The 23,314-nt window shown below is 43.7% G+C and overlaps 2 protein-coding genes and 1 pseudogene across 2 annotated transcripts in view; 1 reads left to right on the forward strand and 2 right to left on the reverse strand.

The window, feature by feature from the left end:
• ZNF583 (zinc finger protein 583) overlaps positions 1-6,768 on the reverse strand; it is a 35,155-nt gene extending 28,387 nt beyond the window's left edge. Inside the window, exon 1 of the mRNA XM_047790615.1 lies at positions 6,095-6,768. The gene's annotated coding sequence lies outside the window, so the exon portion shown is untranslated. The remainder of the gene's footprint in view (positions 1-6,094) is intronic.
• On the forward strand, positions 1,929-22,522 carry ZNF582 (zinc finger protein 582). Its single transcript, XM_047791395.1, has 8 exons — positions 1,929-1,949; positions 3,166-3,253; positions 5,919-6,262; positions 6,496-6,667; positions 8,632-8,737; positions 10,489-10,829; positions 11,085-11,180; positions 21,087-22,522. Exons 1-8 carry the CDS (start codon positions 1,929-1,931, stop codon positions 22,406-22,408), a joined length of 2,490 nt encoding a protein of 829 aa, XP_047647351.1. The 3' UTR covers positions 22,409-22,522.
• Positions 19,438-20,745, reverse strand: LOC125132160 (solute carrier family 25 member 36-like; annotated as a pseudogene).
• Positions 22,523-23,314: the final 792 nt, after the last annotated feature.

Here is a 23,314-nt window from a genome sequence, read left to right on the forward strand (position 1 = left end):
TCAGAGGCCTGGTCATAAAAGACAATGCAGATTCTGGATCACTCATTCTAGGGGAGGCCAGTGATCATGTCATAAAGACACTCATCAGCCCTGTGGAGGGGCCTATGTGGAGTGAAACAGACCTCTTGCCCAAAGCCAGTGAAAGCGGAATACAAATCAGATTCCGTGTCCTCCGTTTCTTGTTTGTAGGAAATAGGCTTCATTCAGCCTCCTTGACTTTCCCTGAGTTCCAAAAGGCAAATTAAAACAGTTGCTTAACAGGAGTTCCCACCGTGGTGCAGGGGAAACAAATCTGACTAGTATCCACAAAGATGCCGTTTCCATCCCTGGCCTTGCTCAATAGGTTAAGGAAACAGCATTGCCTCAAGCTGTGGTGTGGGTCACAGATCGGCTTGGATCTTGTGTGGCTGTGGCACAGGCTAGCGGCTGTAGCTCCAATTCAACTCCCTAGCTTTGGAATTTCCATATGCCACAGGTGTGGCCTTAAAAAAAAAAAAAAAAAAAGCTAAATAAAATAAAATTAAGAAAGAAATGAAAGAGAATTACTTTATAGAAGAAATGTTTTCATCATTCTTTTTTTTTTGTCTTTTTCTAGGGCTGCACCCAGTGGCACAAGGAGGTTCCCAGGCTAGGGGTCGAATCGGAGCTGTAGCTGCTGGCCTACACCGCAGCCACAGCAACTCGGGATCTGAGCCGAGTCTTCCACCTACACCACTGCTCATGGCAACGCCGGATCCTTAACCCACAGAGCAAGGGCAGGGATTGAACCCACAACCTCATGGTTCCTAGTCAGATTCGTTAACCACTGAGCCACAACGGGAACTCCCTCATCATTCTTTTAATAATGCGTAATATTCACAATTAGTCATTGATAAATCATGGAAATTTTTTAATCTTCAAAGTACAAATTCTACAGATAGCATTCAGTTCACCACACTTTAGAGTGTAACAAATTCCAAACAGATGGAAATAAATGCATTTAAAACATCCCTATAAAGTTCAACAGAAAAATATAGACTTTATAATTTAAGGGTAAGAAAATGACTTTTGAGCAAAATAAAAGGCAGAAAGAAAAAAACTGATTTGCCTCAATATATAACAGAGTAATACAAAAAAGCTACCTAATAAAAATACTCACCAATTTAAGATTTCAGTCCAGACATCTCCCCTGAAATCACACTCATTGTTTCCACTTGTGTGTCTAACAGACATTTCAAACTGTCACATTCCAAACCAAACACAGCGACAAGACTGTGACTCTGGACTGCCACACGGGCTGCCCACAACCAACCTATCCCTACTTGGGGTCCTGGGGTTCCTTGCCTTCAGCCTTGTCATGAATGTGAGGCCCCACTCAAAACCTGTTCCGAGTTAGGTCATGCAGCTGCCTGACACTCAGCCTCAGGAACGCCAGTGGACCCACTCCACAGCACTGACCAGCAGCCCTGATACTAAATCCATCCTTTGTGTTTATTTCTTGGGAAAACCAGCACAAGCCCAGAATGGCCCCGTGACCTTCTCCTCTGGGCACCTCACACTCTACCTCCTCCAGGTCCCAGCCCAGAGTCCAGGGCACCAGTCTGTTTGGTTCTGTTTCCAAGAGACCTCGTGGCTTCCGTGACATCATGAAGAAAACGTCTTCTGAAGGTGCTTTCTCCAAAGTTCCACCACCTTGGCTCACCCATCACTCAGCAGGCAGAAGTAACACTTCCTCCGCCTACAGGTACTAAGGTCTGGTTTGCTGGCAATACCAGCTCTGTAACCTTTAGCGAGTCACTTAAGCTCTCTCCATTTCCATTTACTCCACTGTCAAAATGAGAACGATAATACCTACGTTATACCGCAAGTATATGGGACGGACAGAGCACAGCCACACAGCTTTTAAAATGATGAGTTCGGGACTGTTGGAATCTGATAGCTTTTCAAAGATGGAGGAGTCTTTCAACGAGGTAAGAAGAAAAGTTTTTCTTGAAGAATAAAAGGGACAGGACCCTGGGAATAGGGTAGAATTTAACTGGATGCTGCAGGGCATTTGTTCTCTCATGCTTCCTTCCCTCCTTCTTCCCTCATTCAGACTCGCTTAAGCCAAGGCCAGAACTAGAGTGAGGTGAGTGAAGCACTCCTTCAGGCATGACATTTAAGGGGACACCAAAAACAAAACAAACAAAAACCAACCAGAAAAAAAAAAAACAAACCAAAAAAACATGGTACTTCAATAAAATACTTTTAAAAATGAAGGTTAATGTCAAACAGATTTTTTTGTCATTTCTAGGGCTGTACCTGCGTCATACGTAGGTCGCAGGCTAGGGGTAGAATCAGAGCTGGAGCTGCTGGCCTACACCACAGCCACAGCAACACCAGATTCTTAACCCACTGAGCAAAGCCAGGGATCAAACCCAAGTCCTCGTGGATATTAGTCAGATATCTTTCTGCTGAGCTACAACAGGAACTTCTCAGATTAATGATGAATGGAACATCAAAATCTGAGAGACAAGATCTGGTTACTATGTTAAACCAAAAAGTGAGCAAGATTGAACTTCACACCTTAAGAACCTACAGTCCAGAAGAGGTGCAAATTCAAATCATTTGATTAACTATGATCACTCTGAAGTGACTAATTTTTTTGTAACAAGTTATGTGTGGGGAGATAATTTGAGACTACAAAGATATCCCATTCGTTATCAGTCTTCACCAAGAGATTTAAAATCAATGAGATTTCTGCCTAAATCAATTACTACTATGACGGTGGAAAGATGTTTTCTAACTCGTTCCTTTTACTAGTTGGAGTTCTTCTATAAGTTCTTTCCCTTCTCATCCATTCATCATTGTATTTCTTTATTTCTTTATTTTTGTCTTTTCTAGGGCTCCACCGGTGGCATATGGAGGTTCCCAGGCTAGGGGTCCAATTGGAGCTATAGCCGCTGGCCTACACCAGAGCCACAGCAACGCCAGGTCCGAGCCGTATCTGCAACCAACACCAGAGCTCACAGCAATGCCAGATCTTTAACCCACTGAGCGGGGCCAGGGGTTGAACCCACAACCGATACCAGTCGGATTCATTAACCACTGAGCCACATCGGGAATTCCCATTCATCATTTATTTTAGTATGGACATATGAATATTTTATTGAGTTAAACTCTTAATGTAGTTATACTGATGCTCAGATTGTCCTAATTTTGCCCACAGAAGCCTCCTTCAAGCTAAATCCTGAAGAGCACACTTCAAAGAGCTTTGACAAACATATGCATTCAGGTAATCACCCCAAATCAAGATATGAAAGTTTCCATCAACCCAGAATGTTCCCTTCTGTTCCTTTTCAGACTTTCCCCAGACCCCTGGACCAAAGCAACCACTGATCTACTGTCCATCATATAGTTTTGCCTGTTTTAGAAATTCACTTCAAATAGATATATGTGCACCTTAGCTTACCACCAAAAATTCAAGGAGACTCCTATGACTATTTCTGGAGCTCTCTTTCTCTGAGTATCTCCTTCCACTCCCACACTCTGCTCATCAAATTCTAGTTACTTGAGTTTCCCAAGCTCTGTTGTCTCACTTTAGCAAATCTGCTGTGCTCTTCTTGGGCTCCTCCTTCCTGCATTGTCTCAACTATGCCTTCAGGTGAGAAAAGGCCACAGCAACTATAGTATCTCATTTATTCTCCCTTCTCTCAAGGATCAAAGTCTTGCACTACCAGTTGTCCAATATCTGAAAAGACAAGTATTACCTAGTTTTCTGTTTATAGAGTGGGATAGCAAGTTTAGTTCTCTTACACCGGCACAGGTGTAAGCAGGGAATCCTCCATATTTTTTTGAGCATTTCCCTACTTTTTGGCACAAGAAGATATTCCATACTCATCTAGTACTTTCCCTGCCACTGTCCTAGAATCAGCCATTTCCCCAAGAAACTTTGATTCCTTTTATTAGAAAATGGTATTTAGAGACCAAGGTCTGGATACTTAGGTATGCTTATTGATACTGGGGCATCACTGCTTCCAGGGCCCATTCAACAAATAGAGTAGAAAACATAAAAACACAGATACTTTTTTAAAAATAACAAGACTAATTTTTTTATTTTACAAGTTTTTGAGTTACAGAAAAACTGCAAAGATAGTACAGAGGGTTCCTACATTCCCTGCACCCACTTTCCTCCACGACTAGCACACATTTTTTACAATTAATGAACCAACATGAATACATTACTATTAACTAAAGTCCACACTTTTTCCGTTCCAGGATCTCATCCGGGATACATTGTTTTTAGTAGTTGTCTCCCCTTAGGTTCCTTTTAGTTGTGACCATTTCTCAGACTTTTCTTGTTTTCATTGACCTTAACAGTTTTAAGGAGTTCAGGGCAGATATTTTTTCAAATGGCCCTGAATTAGCGTGTCTGATATTCTGCCATTACACTGGGATTATGTGTTCTGGAGAGGAAGACCACAGAGGTAAAATGTCATTTTCACCACATCTTATCAAGGGTACATGCAATCACTGTGCCCTCACTATGGATGTTAACATTGATCTAGTGAGGGAAACAAACACACTTAAAAAAAAAATTTTATGACCACACCCACAACATATGGAAGTTCCAGGGCCAGGGACTGAATCCAAGCCACAGCTGCAACCCGCCTGGATCCTTTTAACCTACTCCCCCCCGGCAGGAACTCCACACAAACACATTTTTAATCATGAGTTCACACGAATCTAATACCACAGGATTCTTCCCTACCTTCCATCATCCACTCACTCTTTTCCCATAGTAAAACACTGGCTTCCAACAAATCAATATATTTATTTATTTGCTCAATCCTATGATGCATACAAAATAGTTTCCAAATCACTGCTATTATGAAAAAGAACCTACAAAGTTGAGTTTAGGGGTTGCTTGCATTTTTTTTTTTTTTTGGCTTTTTGTCTTTATATAATAGAAATATAGGCTCCTTATCTGAGATATATAAAGTTGTAAAAACTTTTGTCATTTTTCTTTTGCCTTTGCTTATGGTGTATTTTGCCTTACAAAGTGCTTTAGCTTTGTGTTCCCAAGTGTAGCAGTCTTTTCTTGTATTAAGTTTGGATTTTTAAGTCGTAATTAGATAGCCTTTCCACACACTCAGGTTATAATGGAATTCACCTCTGTACTTGTCTGCTATTTGTACGGTTTAATTTAGAACTCTGATAAAGTTGGTGATTATACTTTTGTATGATATGAAGTATGAATACACTTTAATTTTTTCCCCAATGGTTATCCAGTTATTCCTCAGGGTTGCTCATTAAGAAGTCCATTTTTGGAGTTTCTGTGGTGGCTCAGCGGTTAAGGAACCCAACCAGTATCCATGAGGACACGTGTTCGATCCCTGGCCTTGCTCAGTGGGTTAGGGCCCCCGTGTTACCATGAGCTGTGGTGTAGGTCGCAGAGGCGGCTTGGAGCCTGCCTTGCTGTGGCTGTGGCGCAGGCCAGAGGCTGTAGCTCATATTCGACTCCTAGCCTGGGAACTTCCATATGCTTCAGGTGCGGCCCTAAAAAGATACACACAAAAAAGTCCATTTTTATCCCAATGACTTGCTACCCTTATCATACAGTCTACTTCTCTGTTTAATATTTCCAGGCTTTCTCTCCTAGCTGACAACTCATGGGCTAATACCCCAGCTACCATCATAGACTTATTGGCCGCCCTGGGGGCATGTGGAGTTTCCTGGGACTGGGACTGAATCTCCACCGCGGCCGAGACCTATACCGCCACAGCCGCCGCGCAGAATTCCTTAACCCACTGCACCGGGCAGGGATCGACCCCGCGCCTCCACGGCGACCCCAGCCACGCCGTGGGACTCAACTCGCCTCGCCACAGCGAGGGAACTCTTGTGCAAGATGTTGTAAAATTGGTTACGGAACCAACTCCAGGGCTTTTACCTCCCTCCAGAACATCTGGTAAAATGCCTGCTGCACGGTCCTGACGACTCAACACGTGAGAAGAAACTTCGCACATATACCGCCTCTGCAGCCACACACAGACGTCTGCCCGGCGCTGAACGGTCCCAGCCACACACTCAACGACTGAGTCAGAACACGCACCGCCAAGGCCGCTCCCACACTCACCTGCCGTCGGAGAGACGACCACGCGCGGACAACAAGCGCAACACACAACTTCACGCAGCAGCCGGTGGACACAGCGCACCCCGTCCCATCCCAGACGGTCTCTTTCTCTCACACACAGACACACGCACGGACCCGCCCACCAGAAACATCGCGAGATCTCGCCTTGCGGTTTGGTTACTACCTTTGGGCCTAGAGACTACGTTTCCCAGAAGCAACTGCAGCGCTGGTCCAATCGGGACGCAGCATTGGCGGTGCTTTGTGCGTCTGCGCCATCTTCCGGCTCCCGACTCCGCCGGTTTCTAGGAGGAAGCGCCCCGAGGCTAGAGTGGGCGCGGCAGCGGGGGCATCTGGATCCAAAGAGGCGGCAGGTGAGGGGCTCCGGAGCGCGCCAGGTGTTGTAGGGTCCGCGTGGGAGCGAGGTCCACGACCAGGCAGGTCTCGGGCTTGAGCAGAACCGGAACATCTCACCCCCACGTAGGTCAGCGGCTTTCCTGGCTCTGGACTACATCTCCCATCGGCCCCCGCAGCGCGCCCTGCTGGCGCCCCCTACCTGCAGTCGAGCTCATAGCCCGGGTGCATGGATCCCTAAGGTGGGTGTGTCTCTTGGAGGGTCCTGAGCTCCAGAAAATTCTTGCTTATGGATGTTTTGCATTTATTCTTAACGTAGTTGGTTTTTTGTTTTTTTTGTCTTTTGTTGTTGTTGTTGTTGTTGCTGTTTCTTGGGCCGCTCCCGCGGCATATGGAGGTTCCCAGGCTAGGGGTTGAATCGGAGCTGTAGCCACTGGCCTACGCCAGAGCCACAGCAACACGGGATCCGAGCCGCGTCTGCAACCTACACCACAGCTCACGGCAACGCCGGATCGTTAACCCACTGAGCAAGGGCAGGGACCCAACCCGCAACCTCATGGTTCCTAGTTGGATTCGTTAACCACTGCGCCACGACGGGAACTCCTTTTTTTTTTTTTTTTTTAAATCTTTGACGAAGTGAGTTGCAAGACCCCAGAAGATCTGGAACCACTAGTTTATTCCGCAGCATAGTGAGGTTCCCAGACTAGGGGTTTAATCCGATCTGTAACTGCCGGCCTACAGCCACAGCCACGCCAGATCCCAGCCGCTACTGCGACCTACGCCCCAGCTCAGGGCAACGCCAAATCCTTAACCCAGTGAGCAAGGCCAGGGATCGAACCCCCATCCTCAGGATACTAGTCGGGTTGGTTAATCACCGAGCCATGACGGGAACTCCGGAACGGCTAGTTTAGAAGCTGTGACATGTTTGAACATTTTACCGGATCTTGTTCAAAATTTGTTCAACCTTGGAGAAACGGTTGGGTAAATCACAGGCCAGCCCTATAATAGAATATTTACAGCTGATACATATAATGCTTAAAAAAAAAGTGGTCACGAGGAAAAAGACCTGTTACGTGCTATTAGGAAACATTTATCATTATTTCATTTACACACTACTTAGAATTAGATATTTGTAACACTCCAGGCACTCTAAGTTTTTATGAAATGAGCCTCCGCATCTTAATACTCAATACATCTTAATACTCAATGTTTTCCATTCTGGTTTTGGTTTCGTTGGGGGGGAGGGGCAGTTAGCCTGGGCATGGGTGGGTTTGACGTCTTTTTGTTGTTGCTTTTGTTTTATGGCCGCACTCTTGGCGTATGGAAGTTCCTGGGCTAGGGACTGAATCCAAACTAGGGATGTGACCTGCACAATGGCAACCACAGGATCTTTCAACACTTCGGGATGGGGAGGTGGGGGTGCTGCAGTCAGGTTCTTAGCCCACTGTGCCACAGTGGGAACTCTGGGTTTCACTTCTTTTGCTGCATGTTTTCTTGTACAAAGGGCTCCGTTGTGAGTATCTTTCATTGTCAGCTGATATTGTCAACCACATCATTTTTGATAGTTGCTTGGCATCCATCATATGGCTGTGTCAAAAATGATTCAACCACTTGCCTGCCTGTGAAATGTACTAACTTTTTGGTTCAGTTTTTTAGCAAATATTATGCACATAGCTTTGCTGTCACATTTGTGCAGGGCCGTCTTTATGTGACGAGAGTGGAGCACTGGGCCTGCTCCATCTAACTCGCCCACTGCCGCCATTTGTTGGCTCGAGGCAGGGTCCACAAAATCATGTCCACAAGGCCTTGAGTTGGGCTGTGGGGTTCTTTGAGAATTTGGAAGTTAGGTTAAAAGCCAAGGAGACTTCCAAAGGTGTTATACTGAGGACATGAGAGTTAAATATCTGGGAAGGTTTCACTGCGGGCCGGGCTGATGCATCTCAGGCAGGCTGTGCTCCCAGGACTGAGGACAGCCTTCCTTTTCCCGGGGACACCACGTCTCCGTAACGGGACCACATCTGAGCATCCCTAGCTCAGATTTGCATCAGTAACAAGGTGGAGCTGAGTAACGGCCAGAGTTTGTCCCAACTCCCTCTAATTTTGGGGGGGGTGGGGAGTAAAGGAGGCAGGCACTCAGTCTGGGAGCTGAGGCAAGCCTGGCCTCTAATGTTTGCTTTTTCCTCCCTCAGCTCTGCCATCTCCGGACTCTGCCCTTCCCCAGGAGAGAAACCGGGAGCAGGACTCATCAACCCATGAAATTCTGAAAGTCATGTCCCTCGTGAGTTTTAAAATCATGTAAATATTTGCTTTCCTTATCCTGTAGCTTCCCATCTGGGTTCCATCCAAGAATCGGGTTCTCAGATGTTCCCATTTTAGGGAATAAAAAGACCAGGCAGCTAGTACCCTCTCCCACGGCCCCATCCACTTGGACCGGTGCCCAGAAGGATTCATTTTATATACCATTCATCTTCTGATGGCTTTGTATTCCGCTGTGAGGCCAGAGGGAGAAGAAATCCCCTTCCTTACATAAAATGAGAGCATCCCTTACAGGGACTGAGGTGTGGTGAAATGAAGATGAATGCTGGTAAGGGATCACACACAAAAGCAGGGGAGCTAGTGTTGGTTGGTCTCAGTTTCAGTGTGGGGGTGCCATCTCCTGCTACTGACAGGTGTGTGTGTGGCTGAAGTTTAGATGAAAATCTATGCAAGATTCGTTGTCAGAACTAAGGTCTAGGAGTTCCCTTCGTGGCTCCTTGGTTAACGAACCTGACTAGGATCCATGAGAATGCAGGTGTGGTGTAAGCCCGCAGATGCAGCTCAGATCCCACGTTGCTGTGGTGTAGGCCAGCAGCTGCAGCTCTGATTCAACCCCTAGCCTGAGAACTTATGCCACAGGTGCAGCCCTAAAATAGCGCAAAAAAAAAAAAAAAAAAAGAATTAGGAGTTCCCGTTGTGGCTCAGTGGTTAACAAATCCGACTAGGAACCATGAGGTTGTGGGTTCAATCCCTGGCCTTGCCCAGTGGGTTAAGGATCCAGTGTTGCCGTGAGCTGTGGTGTAGGTAGCAGATGCGGCTCGGATCCTGAGTTGCTGTGGCTCTGGCATAGGCCGGTGGCTACAGCTCTGAATAGACCCCTAGCCTGGGAACCTCCATATGCTGCGGGAGCGGCCCTAGAAAAGGCAAAAAGACCAACAACAACAACAAAAAAAATTATGGTCTAGTTTGAGGTTGCACAGAGCATTTGAATCTAGGTTATCCTCCATCCGCTTCTTCAGTTTAAAAGCAAGCAGAATACAGAGCTGGGGGTTTTAAGACAATCAGTTCAATGGATTAATTGTTCAGAATCTGGATTGTCATAGTTTTGGAAGAGCCTCAGGAGATCTGACCTCTGGAGACCACTGTACCCAAATTAAGAAAGTGGTTGAGTGAGTTTTCTTCACTTGATAAAACTGTACAGCTGATAAAATCTTCATTCGAGAATTTTCTCAGGAAAAACGTGTGTGCTATGTTCTGCTTTCACACAATGATGAGTCTTTGTCTTAAAGCAGATCTTGACCTTAATGAAAATGCTCTTTTCTAAAACAGAAAACACTATTTTAAGGAGTGCCTGTTGTGGCTCAGCAGGCCAAGAACCCAGCATTAAGTCTGTGAGGATGCAGGTTTGATCCTTGGCCTCACTCAGTGGGTTAAGGACCCAGCACTGCCGCAGGCTGCAGATGCAGCTCAGATCTGATGCCACGGTGGCTGTAGCGTAGGCAGGCAGTTGCAGTTCTGATTTGACCCCTAGCCTGAGAACTTCCATATGCCACCAGTGCAGCTGTATTTAAAAATAAAGGAAGAAAATATTATTTTAATAAAATACGCTGGGAAAAGTACCAAAAATTGTTGGGTTTCGTTGTTACTCCACACAAGTACAAATGATAAGCCTCACGCTGAGAGGCATGTACCAAGGACACAGCAGGCAGTCTCTTTGCTTACACTGTTTGTCACAACTGGGAAAACGCCATTTGACTAGATTTCAGTTTTCATCCCAGACCTAAGTAAAGAGCTTTGGCTTGCAGTAAAAAGGAAAACTCGAGACTGTATGAACATCTCTTTTACCTGTGCCCATCTTTTCCTGTCACCTGTTCACATCGGAGGCCTCCAGCCACCGCCTTTTCACCAGAACAGCCCATTCCTGCGGAGCCCGCCTCCCTCTCTCATCCCACTGAAAAACCTTGCCTTGAATTCTGCACATCACAGACCTGCCTGTCCTTCCAGGGGTCAGCCTTGTTCCGGGACGTGGCCGTAGTCTTCACCCGTGAAGAATGGGAGCAGCTGGCGCCTGCGCAGAGGGATCTGTACAGAGATGTGATGTTGGAAACGTATGGCAACCTGGTCTCACTGGGTAAGGCCACGTGGTCAGTCAGTTTGGAGGTTCCCCTTGGGCACATCTGTGACGTCCTTGTCCATTTCAGGGCATTGTTTGAGCGGTTAGAGGGCAGCTCCATGGCCTGAAGCTACATCTCCCCCAGTCCTCGGGTGACTCGTACATTCCCTCAGCCCCTCCTGCCGCTGCCTCTCCTGCTCAGTAACAGGCCCTGGTTCTGAATTCCGGGGCTCCACACCGTAACGGGGTGGCGTGTTTTTATCTCACATCCAGGCCTCGCCGTTTCCAAACCTGAGGTGATCGCCTTCCTGGAGCAAGGCAGAGAGCCCTGGATGGTGGAGGAAGTGGTGACGGGAAGCCTGTGCCCAGGTGAGTGAGGCATGTGTCGGGGGAGAAGCCACCGCAGACACCCGTCCAGCTGGTTAGCGAGGAAGCAGGCCCTTCGAGGTAGAAAATTTTCCAAGTTGCCAGACTCGGAGGTCCGGTCTCAGTCATCATCTTCCTTAGCTTGTCAGAAGCACTGGACAAAAATGCTGTTCCTTCCCTCCCGAAACATTCATGTGTGTGGGGGGCAGCTCTGCCTCTTGCTCTCGCCTCTGCCATGAACCACCCTCCGCCTCCCTGGTGGATCTTCTCACCCACAGTAAAAGCTGGAGCACCCCAGCGCTTAGGCTGGGCCCCTCCTCTTTACATCCATTCCCCAGGACCTTCTCCGTGACCAGGCGGTACACACCGTCCATACCCGTGCTATCTGATGTGGCCACATGGAGCTGTTGACATTTTAATTAACGACAATCAAACACATTTTAAAACGCACTTGCCGCTGTCACATCTCAGATGCTCAGTGGCTGCTTTGTGGCTCCTGGCTCCTGTACTAGACAGTGCAGAGAAAGAACAGGGCCATCACTGGGGAGAGTTCTTGCGGCCGACCCAAATCACGACGTTCACCGTCGACTTCTCCCTGGAATTGCAGATCCTCCACTTGGACTCCACTCTTAGGACTCCACTTGGGTGTTCACCAGACATCCTGAGATTAAGTCCAGAAGGGCATGCTGCATCCTTCCTGGCAGACACACTCTTCCCCATTTCTTCGGCACGTTAGCAACAGGGGCCTCTGTTCTCCGTGCTCTAGGCAAAAGCTGTTGAGGCTTCCTGGACTGTGTGTGTCTCACACACACTCGGTCTGTCAGCATGAGCTCTACCTGGACATACACAGAGGACATAACCCTTCTCACCAACAGCACCGCTACCACCCTCATCCCCACCACTCTTGGACTGTTGCAGCAGCCCCCTCCCTGTGCTTCTGCGCCCGCGCTTGTCCGCTGCACTTCATTCTCCACCCATCGGTCAGAGCACCCTCCTCAAAACGGCAGTGAGGGTGTATTACATCTGCTTAAAACCTGCGACGACCCCCATCTCACTCAAGAGAAAATCCAAAACCCATATCACAGCCTAGAAGGCTCTAGTCTGTACTGCAGCTACCAGCCACAAAGCTATTTAAGTGTTAACGAAAACTGGAGTTCCCATCATGATTCAGTGGTTAACGAACCCGACTAGTATCCATGAGAACGCAGGTTCAATCCCTGGCCTGATCGCTGCTCGGTGGGTTAAGGAAGCAGCGTGGCTGTGAGCTGTGGTGTAGGTTGCAGACGGGGCTCGGATCCATGTTGCTGTGGCTGTGGTTCCCGAGCCTGGGCATCTCCATATGCCATGGGTGTGGCCCTTAAAAAAAGACAAAAAAAACACACTAAAATGAAATAAAATGTAAAATTCCTTTCCACAGTCACCCTAGCCACGTTTCCAATGCCAACTAGTCAAGTAGAGCTAGTGGCTGCCATACTGGACAGTGCAGAATAGACGTCTTCAGCATCACCAGAGTTCGGTGGACTTCATTGCTCTATACGATCCACTTGCCTGCCTCCACTCTGACTTCATCTGCTGCCTCTCGCCATGTTTCTTATTCCATGACGGCCACACCAGCCTCTCTGCTGTTGCATTAACACAGATGCTGGCAAGTGTCGTCTTTAAAAGTCCAGGCAGTAAACGTACTAAGCTTTGCCAATTAGATGGTCTCTGTCGCAACTACCCAGCGCTGCGGTGGGAGTGTGCACGCAGCCAAGACAAGTAGGTACAGCCCATCTCTGACACAGCAAGCTTATTTCGGTTTCAAGGCTTCTTTGCCTGCTGTCCCTCTGCCTGGGGTGCTCTGGCGCTGGGTAGGTGATTTCTCAGCCTCAGCAGTGTTGACTTCGGGTGGGAAAGTTCTTCGGCATCGGGGTGGTAGGGGTCATTCTGTGCACTGCTAGGATGTTTAGCAGCCTCCCTGGCCTCCCCTCACTTGTGACAGACAAAGAAGTCTGCAGACACTGTTGAATGTCCCCTGGGGGGGCAAAATCTTCCCTGACGAGACCCAAAGTTACAATGTGACATGAATCCAAAAACATGTCCATTGGAGTTCCTGTCGTGGCTCAGTGGTTAACAAATCTGACGAGGAACCATGAGGTTGTGGGTTCGATCCCTGGCCTTGCTCAATGGGTTAAGGATCCGGCATTGCCGTGAGCTGTGGTGTAGGTGGCAGACGCAGCTGGGATCCCACGTTGCTGTGACAGTGGCATAGGCCAGCGGCTACAGCTCCGATGAGACCCCTGGCCTGGGAACCTCCATATGCCAAAAGTGCGGCCCTAGAAAAGACGAAAAAAACCCAAAAAATTCAAAAACATGTCCATAAACATCTTCTACAACGTACACAGCACTGTGCGAAAATGTCAAATGGGAACCTAAGAACCCACAAGCATTACAATGTGGCAGATTCATCCACGCTGAAGTGGTACTTGGCTCTCGGGAGTGAGCGAGGTCAGGCGTGGAGTGAGTGTGGGAGAGAAGGTGCCTGCTACCGTGTCGTGTGCGGACATGCTCATGGTTCAGGGAATTAGAACCTGAGCATATCCAGGGGTCGTCATTCTGGCTATCACAGCTGAAATGTCAGAGAACAGGTTTTTGCTTTTGTCACTTGAATTTGACAGCATGTGCTTGTTTGTTTGAGGTGCGCAGTTTGTTTACTCCTTAGATACATGGGCTTGTATCATATATATGTGTACAATTTAAATTACTCAATGAATTCTATTACATTTATGGTTGTACAACGACCATCACAACCCAGTATTACGGCATTTCCATCCCAAACCCCCAGCGCACCCCCCCCCACCCCCTTCCTGTCTGATTTGGAAACCATAAGTTTTTCAAAGTCTGTGCGTCAGTATCTATTCTGCAAAGAAGTTCATTGTGTCCTTTTTTTAGATACCACATCGGTGATAGCATTTGATGTTGTCTCCCCACCTGACTTCACTTAGCGTGCTAACTTCTAGGTCCATCCATGTTGCTGCAAATGCTGTTATTTCTTTCCTCTTAATGGTTGAGTAATATTCCATTGCGTATATGGACCACATCTTCTTTATCCACTCCTCTGTCAATGGGCGTTTAGGTTGCTTCCATGTCTTGGCTATTTGTATATAGTGCTGCAGTGAACACTGGAGTACATGCATTTTTTTCAAGTCATGGTTTTCTCTGGATAGATGCCCAGGAGTGGGCTTGCTGGATCCAATGGTAGTTCTATTTTTTAGTTTTCTGAGGAATCTCCATACTGTTCCACAGTGGTTGCACCAGTTTACATTCCTACCAACAGTGTAATAGGGTTCCCTTTTCTCCACACCCTCTCCAGCACTTTGTTTGTAGACTTTTTGATGATGGCCATTTTGGCTGGTGTAAGGTGGTAGGTACCTCAGAGTGGCTGATTTGCATTTCTCTAATAATGAGTGATGTTGAACAGCTTTTCATGTGTTTTGGGGCCATCTGTATGTCTTCTTTGAGAATTGTCTATTCAGATCTTCTGCTCATTTTTTGATGGGGTTGTTTGTTTTATTTTGTTTTGTTTTTTGGTGTGACGCTGCAGAAGGTGTTTATAAATTTTGGAGATTAATCCCTTGTCAGTCGTTTCATTTGCAAATATTTCTTCCCATTCTATGGGTTGTCTCTGTGTTTTGTTTAGGGTTTCCTTTGCTGTGCAGAAACTTTTAAGTTTAATTAAGTCCCATATGTTTATTTTTGTTTTTATTGTCATTACTCTAGGAGGTGGATCTGAGAAGAGTTTGCTGTGGTTTATGTCAGAGAGTGTTTGGCCTATGTTTGTGTCATATTTAAAGAGAACTTCACCCTCTGCAGTTACGAGTCTCCTAATTTTTTCTAGTTTATTTATAGTGTTGTGTTGCATGTGGAATTTTTCCTAGTGTAAGAAGTGATTTCCTCGTACTATCCAGATTATTATCTAGTTATTCAAACAGAATTTATTAACTTATTTTCTCTCTTCACCACTCATCTACAAAGCTACCTTTGTCATCCGCTTTATCACCTCTGTATTTGGATCTATTTTTGGACTTTCTGTTCTAGCCCATTAATCTAACCATGTGTCTATTATTTTTTTTATTAATTAAGGGTTTAAATGGTTTAAATATCTGGTAGAATGTCTCTTTTCACTCTTATTTTTCAGAGTTTTCCCAGCTAGTCTTACTTTATTTTTCTATCTGAACTTCAGAACCAGAATGTTTGCTTTCAAAAAAAAAAAAAAAAAAAGCATTTTCTTATTGCAATCACTGTAAATTAATTACTTAATTTGTTTATCTATTTTGTCTTTTTAGGGCCGCACCTGCAGCATATGGAGGTTCCCAGCCTAGGGGTCCAATCAGAGCTGTAGCTTCTGGCCTACGCCACAGCCACAGCAACATGGGATCCGAACTGCATCTGCGACCTACACACGCAGTTCACAGCAATGCTGGATCCTTAACCCACTGAGCAAGACCAGGGATCAAACCCGCAACCTCGTATTCCTAGTCGGATTCACTTCTGCTGTGCCACAAGGGGAACTCCCTAAATTTATAATTAATTTAGAATAAAACTGATTTTATTGCGTGGAGTCTTCTATTGAAGAACATGACAGGCTTTTCCCTTCATTTATGTCTATCCCTGATGAAGGTTTTAACATTTTCCTGATATAGATCTGTCTCTTATTATATTTATGCCTAGGTAATTTATATTTATTGCTGCTATTGGAAATAGTATAACTTATAATATTAACTAATATGGCATTCACCTATATTATACACCAATTGGTTATTTTTATATATGATAAAAACCATTTATATCTTCAGATTAATTTTGTAGCTAACCCACCTTGGCTGAATTTTCTCATTGTTTAATGACAGTTTTCATGTAATTCTCTTGAGCCTTCTAAGCAATTAAATCATCTGCAATTGGTGATTATGTTTTTATATTTTTATAACTTACAGGTTTTTTCTCTTGCTTGATTAGGATGCCGATTATGTAGTACCCCCAAAACAGCAGGGTTTTTTTGTTGTTTGTTTGTTTTTTGGTCTTTTTTGCCATTTCTTGGGCCACTCCCGTGGCATATGGAGGTTCCCAGGCTAGGGGTCGAATCGGAGCTGTAGCTGCTGGCCTATACCACAGCCACAGCAATGCCGGGATCCGAGCCATGTCTGCGACCTACATCACAGCTCACAGCAATGCTGGATCCTTAACCCACTGAGCAAGGCCAGGGATTGAACTTGCAACCTCATAGTTCCTAGTCGGATTTGTTAACCACTGAACCACGACAGGAACCCCCAGAACAGTGTTAATAAGAGTAGTTTACATACTAATCTTGTTCTTGACCTTAATAGGAATATTTTTAGTGTCTATTCATTAAGCATAATATCAGCCAGAGAAATGAGATAGGGATATTTTCTTAGGTTAAAGCAGCATTCACCTTTTCATATTTTTTTTTAATATATAGAGTCTGGATTACATGAATGGATTTCCTAATATTGAACTCCTGATACTGAATACTGAGTCTAAACATTCAAGTGTTGCATTTCTTGAGCCAGTTGTGGTCATTTATAGTTTTTCTGGAAAATGTTTTTAATTTTTTTAAATTTATGGTAAAATATACATAACAAAATTCACCTTTTAAAGTGTATAGTTCATTGGCATTTAGTATTAGTCATCATTATCTAATTTTGGAATTTTTTCATCACTCGGTGATATTGTGATTTATAGTAAGAAATATGTTTTTGGTCTTCATCCTGGTTTTCTGGCGCATAGCTTTAAAACCCTTGGACTCTCCAAAGTCCTGAGTGTCTTCTGTATGCTAATTAGATCACTGGTGGCTGGGTCTCCTGGATAGCTTCAGGATGGAGGCTGGATGAGAGGGAAACCAATTAGGTGATCAGAGGGATGGAACTTTCAGCCCCCACCCCAACCTCCTGGAAGAGGAGAGGGGTCTGGGAGTTGAGCTCATCACTGATGGACAGGATTTGGTTAACCATACCTACATAATGAGGTTTCCACAAAAATCCCTCAAGCATGGGGTTCACAGAGTTTCCAAGTTGGTGAACTGTGGAGGTGGCGTGGCCAGAGACGGCATGGAATCTCCACATCCTTTCCCCCCATCTTGCCCTATGCATCTCTTCCATCTGGCTGTTCCTCAGTTACACACTTTGTAACAAACTGGTAATATAGTAAGTAAACTGTTTTCCTAAATCCTCAGAGCCATTCTAGCAAATGATTAATCCCATGGAGGGAGTTGTGGGAAACCTGCGATTTATGGGGGGCACTGGTGGAAGCAGTCTGGTGAGACTGAGCCCTTAATCTGGGAGATCTGCAAAAAGAGTGTCAGGATTGACTTAAATTTGTAGGTTGTCCAGTCAGTATCTGCCAGATTTGGAGAACTGCTTGATGTGAGTGAAAAACCCACACACATCTGGTGACTAGAAGTATCAGAAGTGAAATAGGGAGAGTGTGGTGTTAGAAGTGTTTTTCCTAGACATACCCCAGAAGGAAACCCCATACCCATGAAGCAGCCATGTCTTATTCCCCCTTCCCCCCAGCACTTGGCAACTAGTAACCTGCTTTCTGCCTCAGTAGGTTTTCTTATTGTGGATACTGCACAGAAATGGAATCATATGTGGCCTTTTGTGTCTGAGTTCACTTGGTATGTTATCTTTAAGGTTCATCCATATTGTAGCATGTGACAGGATTTCTTTCCACTTTAAGGCTCTATTATATGCCACAATTTTTTATCCATTCATCTGTCAGTGGACATTTGGGTTGCTTTCACCCCTTAGCTATTGGGAATAATGTAGTGAACATGGGTGTGCAAATCTCTCAGAGTCAATTCTCTTGGTTATATACCCAGAAGTAGAATTGCTGGGTCATACAGTACTTCTCTTTTTAATTTTTTAAGGGCCACTATGCTGTTTGCCATAGTGATGGCACAAATTTACATTCCCACCAGTAGTGCACAAAGGTTCCAGTTTCTCCACATCCTGTCAACGCTTGTTATTTTGTGTTTGTGTGTGTGTGAATTTTTTAATAGTGACCATCCTAATAGCTGTGAGGCAATATCTCGTTATAGTTTTGATCTGCATTTCTCAAATGATTAGTGATGTAGTTTGAGCATCTTTATATAGACCTGTTCACTTGTATGACTTCTTTAGAAAAATGTCTATTCAGGTTCTTTGCCCATTTAAACATTTTTAAACAAGTTATTTGTGGCTTTTGGTTGAGTTTTAGGAGTTCCTTATACATTCTGGATATTAACCCCTCACTAGATACATGATTTGCAGATATCTTCTCCCATTCTGTAGGTTGCCTTTTCACTCTCTTGACTGTTTCCTTTGATGTGCAAAAGTTTCTAAGTTTGATACAGTCCCATTTGTCTATTTTTGCTTTTGGTACCTGTGTTTTGGGTACAATATCTAAGAAATCCTTGCGAGGTGCAGTGTCATGAGGCTTTCCCCCTGTTTTCTAGGAGCTTTATGGTTTTAGGTCTTTAATCCATTTTGCGTTATTTTTTATATGTATGGCATAAGGTAAGGGTCCTGCTTCTTTCTTTTGCACATGGATATCCAATTTCCTCAGCCTCCTTTGTTGAAGAGCCTGTCCTTTCCTCATTGCATGGACTTGGCACTCTTGTGGAAGTTCATTTGACCATATGCATAAAGGTTTAATTTCTGTGCTTTCTCTTCTGTTCCACTGATCTTTATGTTTGCCTTTATGCCAGTACCACACTATTTGGATTACTGTAGCTGTTTAATATGTTTTGAAATCAGGAAGTGAGAGACTTTCAATTTCTTCTTCCTTTTCAAGATTGTTTTGGCCATTTGGGATCCTTTAAGGTTCCATATGAGGAAACCCAAACATTTCAGTGCTAAGACTATACATAAAATTTGGGGTCAGAAACAATAACTACTAATGCTAATTCATGTCCCAAACTGTGCCAGGTCTTCTCAGCAAAACATGAAAATAATCCAGAGGACCTCACTAGTATTGTTGCTATTTTGCAACTTTACAAGGAGTAGAACAGAAGTTAGAAAATAAGTGCTGTCTTTGTATAGTTAGAGCACAGTATATAATCAGCAATGGCTTAATTCAGATGAGTGCAAAAGTGCTCATGGAATAAACAATGTACTTTGATTGCCATCAAGCAACAAAACTCAATTGCATCACATGTCTGTAACAGAAAATGTGGCAGTTTGGAGAGAAGTGTGCTTTTAATGTCATGTCCTTAAAGGCAGATATGTTTTTGTGTTTTTTTTTTCACATTACCAAAAAGACCAAGTAATGTGTGATCACTTGAATTACTCAAACCACTTCCATTTGGGCATAGTTACATATTCCCAAACTAATTTTCTTCTGTCCACCAGGATGGCTTTAATATTGCATGGTCTACTACAGTCTTTTGGTTGTCTTTCTTTATAGGATGGCAGCCATATGTTGCTAATCATTAAATAGATGGACCACCAATTCACAGGTGGCCATCAGAATGACTGTGTTTGGAATCTGTCTTACCTGAGTTGTTAGACCACAGTAAAGAGACCCATAAAGGGAGCTTCCTCCTGAACAACCAAACATGGTGTCTGAAAAAATACTTCTACTTTATGCCCTCTTCATATGGTCTTGTTCTTAAAACTTCATGTGGATGAACTATGGTTGTGGTGCAAGTTTTTGAGATGATAGCAGCATCATTCCCCCAAAATCTGATACTTCTTTTACAGATTTTCATTATCTGCCATTGTCAAAGTAATCTTTTACTCCAGTAGTTTTTGCCTAATAATTTCACAAATAACCAAATGAATAGGAGTCTCTGATATGCCACCAGAGGAAGCAGACATGCCCTTATAAAATCTTCTTTGGCCTTCTAATATACTTGACGACCACATTCAAGAGCTCTCATTCACTTTTCCCCATAGTTCCTTGCATGAAGCTGCAACAAATTCTTTTTAGCCAAATGGGACTGATTTCTGTGATTATGGTAAAATAGGCCACTGTAATCGAAATCATGTACCAGGTAAAATCAAGATCAAATACACCATTCAGCCTTTTCCTTGCAATTTGAATAACCAGCAAAGAATGTTGCTCTGGAAGATGCTACCCCATTAAATTCAGGCCTGATCTTCTAAATAAGGAGCAAGGCCCTCCTTTACTAAGGTCACTGTTAGGCAAAGGAAAGATCCAAGGAATACGGTCCAATTGACATTAGCTCTAGCCATGATGTTCAGCTAAACTTCAGAGCCAGAAAGCATCACAGCAGAAGACCAAGGCTGAATTATTACAACTTCCAGTTGTAATAGCCCTCCTATACCACTACATTCCCTTACAAGCAGATGCACTGTCAGGTTCCTCTGGCCAGAGAAGTATCTAGTCACCACTCTCCATCATTTAAAAATTCCACTTTATTGCCATATAATTTATATTCAAATAAATGCATGCATTTTACTATAATAAGAGTACTCACAAATGTGTATACTCACATAACCACCACTACAGAAAAATAAAGAACATTTTCATCACCCTTAAAAGTTTCCCTTCCCACACAGTTGCTCATAATCTCAGCCAACAAATGATTTGCTTTCTGTCACCCTAGGTTATATTTGTCTTTTCTAGGGTTTCATAGAAACACTCATTTTTAAAAATACGGTTCAGAGGTGATTCTGATTCATATTTACATTTTAGAAATACTCTTATAATATCTCTAATTACCTCGTTAATCTCAATTTATGGTCTTTCCTCTTTCTCTGTTTTACTTCTCCATTTTCTAATTGCTTAGTCACGTTCAAGAACTTACAGATATTATCTTGAGTCTAAAGTTTCCAATTTTTACTACAGTAGTTCTTTTTTTCTGGAAAAGGAAAAAACAAACACATACTTGTTTTGTTTTTTTTTCAGTATTGGAATCCAGGTATGATACTAAGGTATTATCTCCAAAGCAGCACAGTTATGAAGTACAGTCACCACGGTGGGAGATAATGGAAAGTCTTGCAAGTTATGGTCTTGAGTGCTCAAGTTTCCAAGGTAACTGGGAATGTCGAAGTCAATTTGACAGGCAAGAGGGAAATCCAGATGGACATTTAAGTCAAATGATAATCAATAATGAGGAAATGTCCACTTTCAACCAGCAAGCATCCCTCACTTTTTATCAGAAAATTCATCCCAGAGAAAAGCCCTATGGATATAATGAATGTAGAAAAGACTTCTGGCAAGAGGACTTCCTTATTAATCATCAAGGGATTCATATTAATGAGAAACCCTATAAATGTAAAGAATGTGGGAAGGCCTTCAAATATGGCTCACGACTAATTCAACATGAAAATATTCATTCTGGCAAGAAACCATATGAATGTAAAGAATGTGGAAAGGCCTTCAATTCTGGTTCAAATTTCATACAACATCAGCGAGTTCATACTGGTGAGAAACCTTATGAATGTAAGGACTGTGCAAAGGCCTTTAGTCGAAGCTCACAGCTGATTGAACATCAACGAATTCACACTGGTGAGAAACCCTATCAGTGTAAGGAATGTGGCAAGGCCTTTAATAGGATCTCACATCTTAAAGTACATTATAGAATTCATACTGGTGAAAAACCCTATGCATGCAAGGACTGTGGGAAAACCTTTAGTCATCGTTCTCAGTTGATTCAACATCAGACCATTCACACTGGCAAGAAACTCTACGAATGTAAAGAATGTGGAAAGGCCTTTAATCAAGGTTCAACTCTTATTCGACATCAGAGAATTCATACTGGTGAGAAGCCCTATGAATGTAAGGCATGTGGGAAGGCCTTTAGGGTCAGCTCACAACTTAAGCAACATCAGAGGATTCACACTGGAGAGAAACCCTACCAATGTAAAATATGTGGTAGAGCTTTCAAACGGGTCTCACATCTTACTGTACATTATAGAATTCATACAGGTGAGAAACCATATGAATGTAAGGAATGTGGGAAAGCCTTCGGTCATTGCTCACAACTGATTCAACATCAGGTAATTCATGCTGAGGAAAAACCCTATGAACATAAGGAATGTGGGAGGACTTTAAATCACGATTCACCTACTATTCAACATCAGAGAATGCATAATAGAGAAACACAAGTGAACTTAATAAATGTAGAAAAGCCTTCCATCAACACTTATCCCCTATTAATCATCAGAGAATTTATGTTAGCAAGCAACCATATGAATGGAAATAATGGAAAGAGTCCATTAGCTTAGGCTAATCACAACTTACTCTATATCTTGGGGAAAGACTTAAATAATGTAATGCAAGTGAGAATTCCTTTGTTCAGAGCTATCCTTTATCCTAATAAAATTCATACTGAAGAAAAACTATATGGATGCAAATTTTTTAGACCATGATTGTCAAAGAAAGGTTGGAAAATATTTTGTCTCTTAACACACTCCAGAATCACATTTTTCTAACCACAGTGTAATATTTTAACAATAGCTAAAAGAGTGAATTTTCTCAGAAATTCACACACACACACACACAAAAAAAGAGCCAAATTACTTTTGGGTTAACAAGGAACTAAAAGAATGACAATGAGGGTTTTACATGCCAAGAAATGTGGGATGTGGCTGAAACTACTCAGATCAACTATTACGGCCTTTAAGTGCATGCTAAACATGAATATACGAGTGACAATATTCATATATACTAAATGTGCTATTTAAGAAGCCAGAAAAAAGAATACCAAACACTTTGGAGTCTTTCTTAATTTCCATGTTGTTTGTTTTGGAAGGGGTTGGTTGCCTACCTAGCAGCCATACCCAGTTCATTACTACTTGCGGCCACTGTGTCTTGCCTTAGAATCTGAAGAAGTCAGATGCTAATTTTCAGCCTTCTTTGCAGCTAAGTATGGCCCATATGTCCTAGTGTATGGCCAGTATGGCTCTACAGGGCCTTCTGGGAAAGAGCTTCCTTATTCAGAAAAGATAGATACATTAGGAAGATTCACTCCCCTTTCATTTCTTACTTTTAAACATTTTCCTCTGAGAACATGATGCCTGGAGCTGCTGTAGCCATTTCTGAACCAAGAGCAGAAAAGAGAGGACCTCAAAGAAGCTGACTGAGAACCCTAAGAACACTGAGCTATGAGGCCTATTTGGAACTATCCCTTT

Source organism: Phacochoerus africanus, chromosome 8 (genome assembly GCF_016906955.1).
Source record: "Phacochoerus africanus isolate WHEZ1 chromosome 8, ROS_Pafr_v1, whole genome shotgun sequence".
Taxonomy (NCBI): domain Eukaryota; kingdom Metazoa; phylum Chordata; class Mammalia; order Artiodactyla; family Suidae; genus Phacochoerus; species Phacochoerus africanus.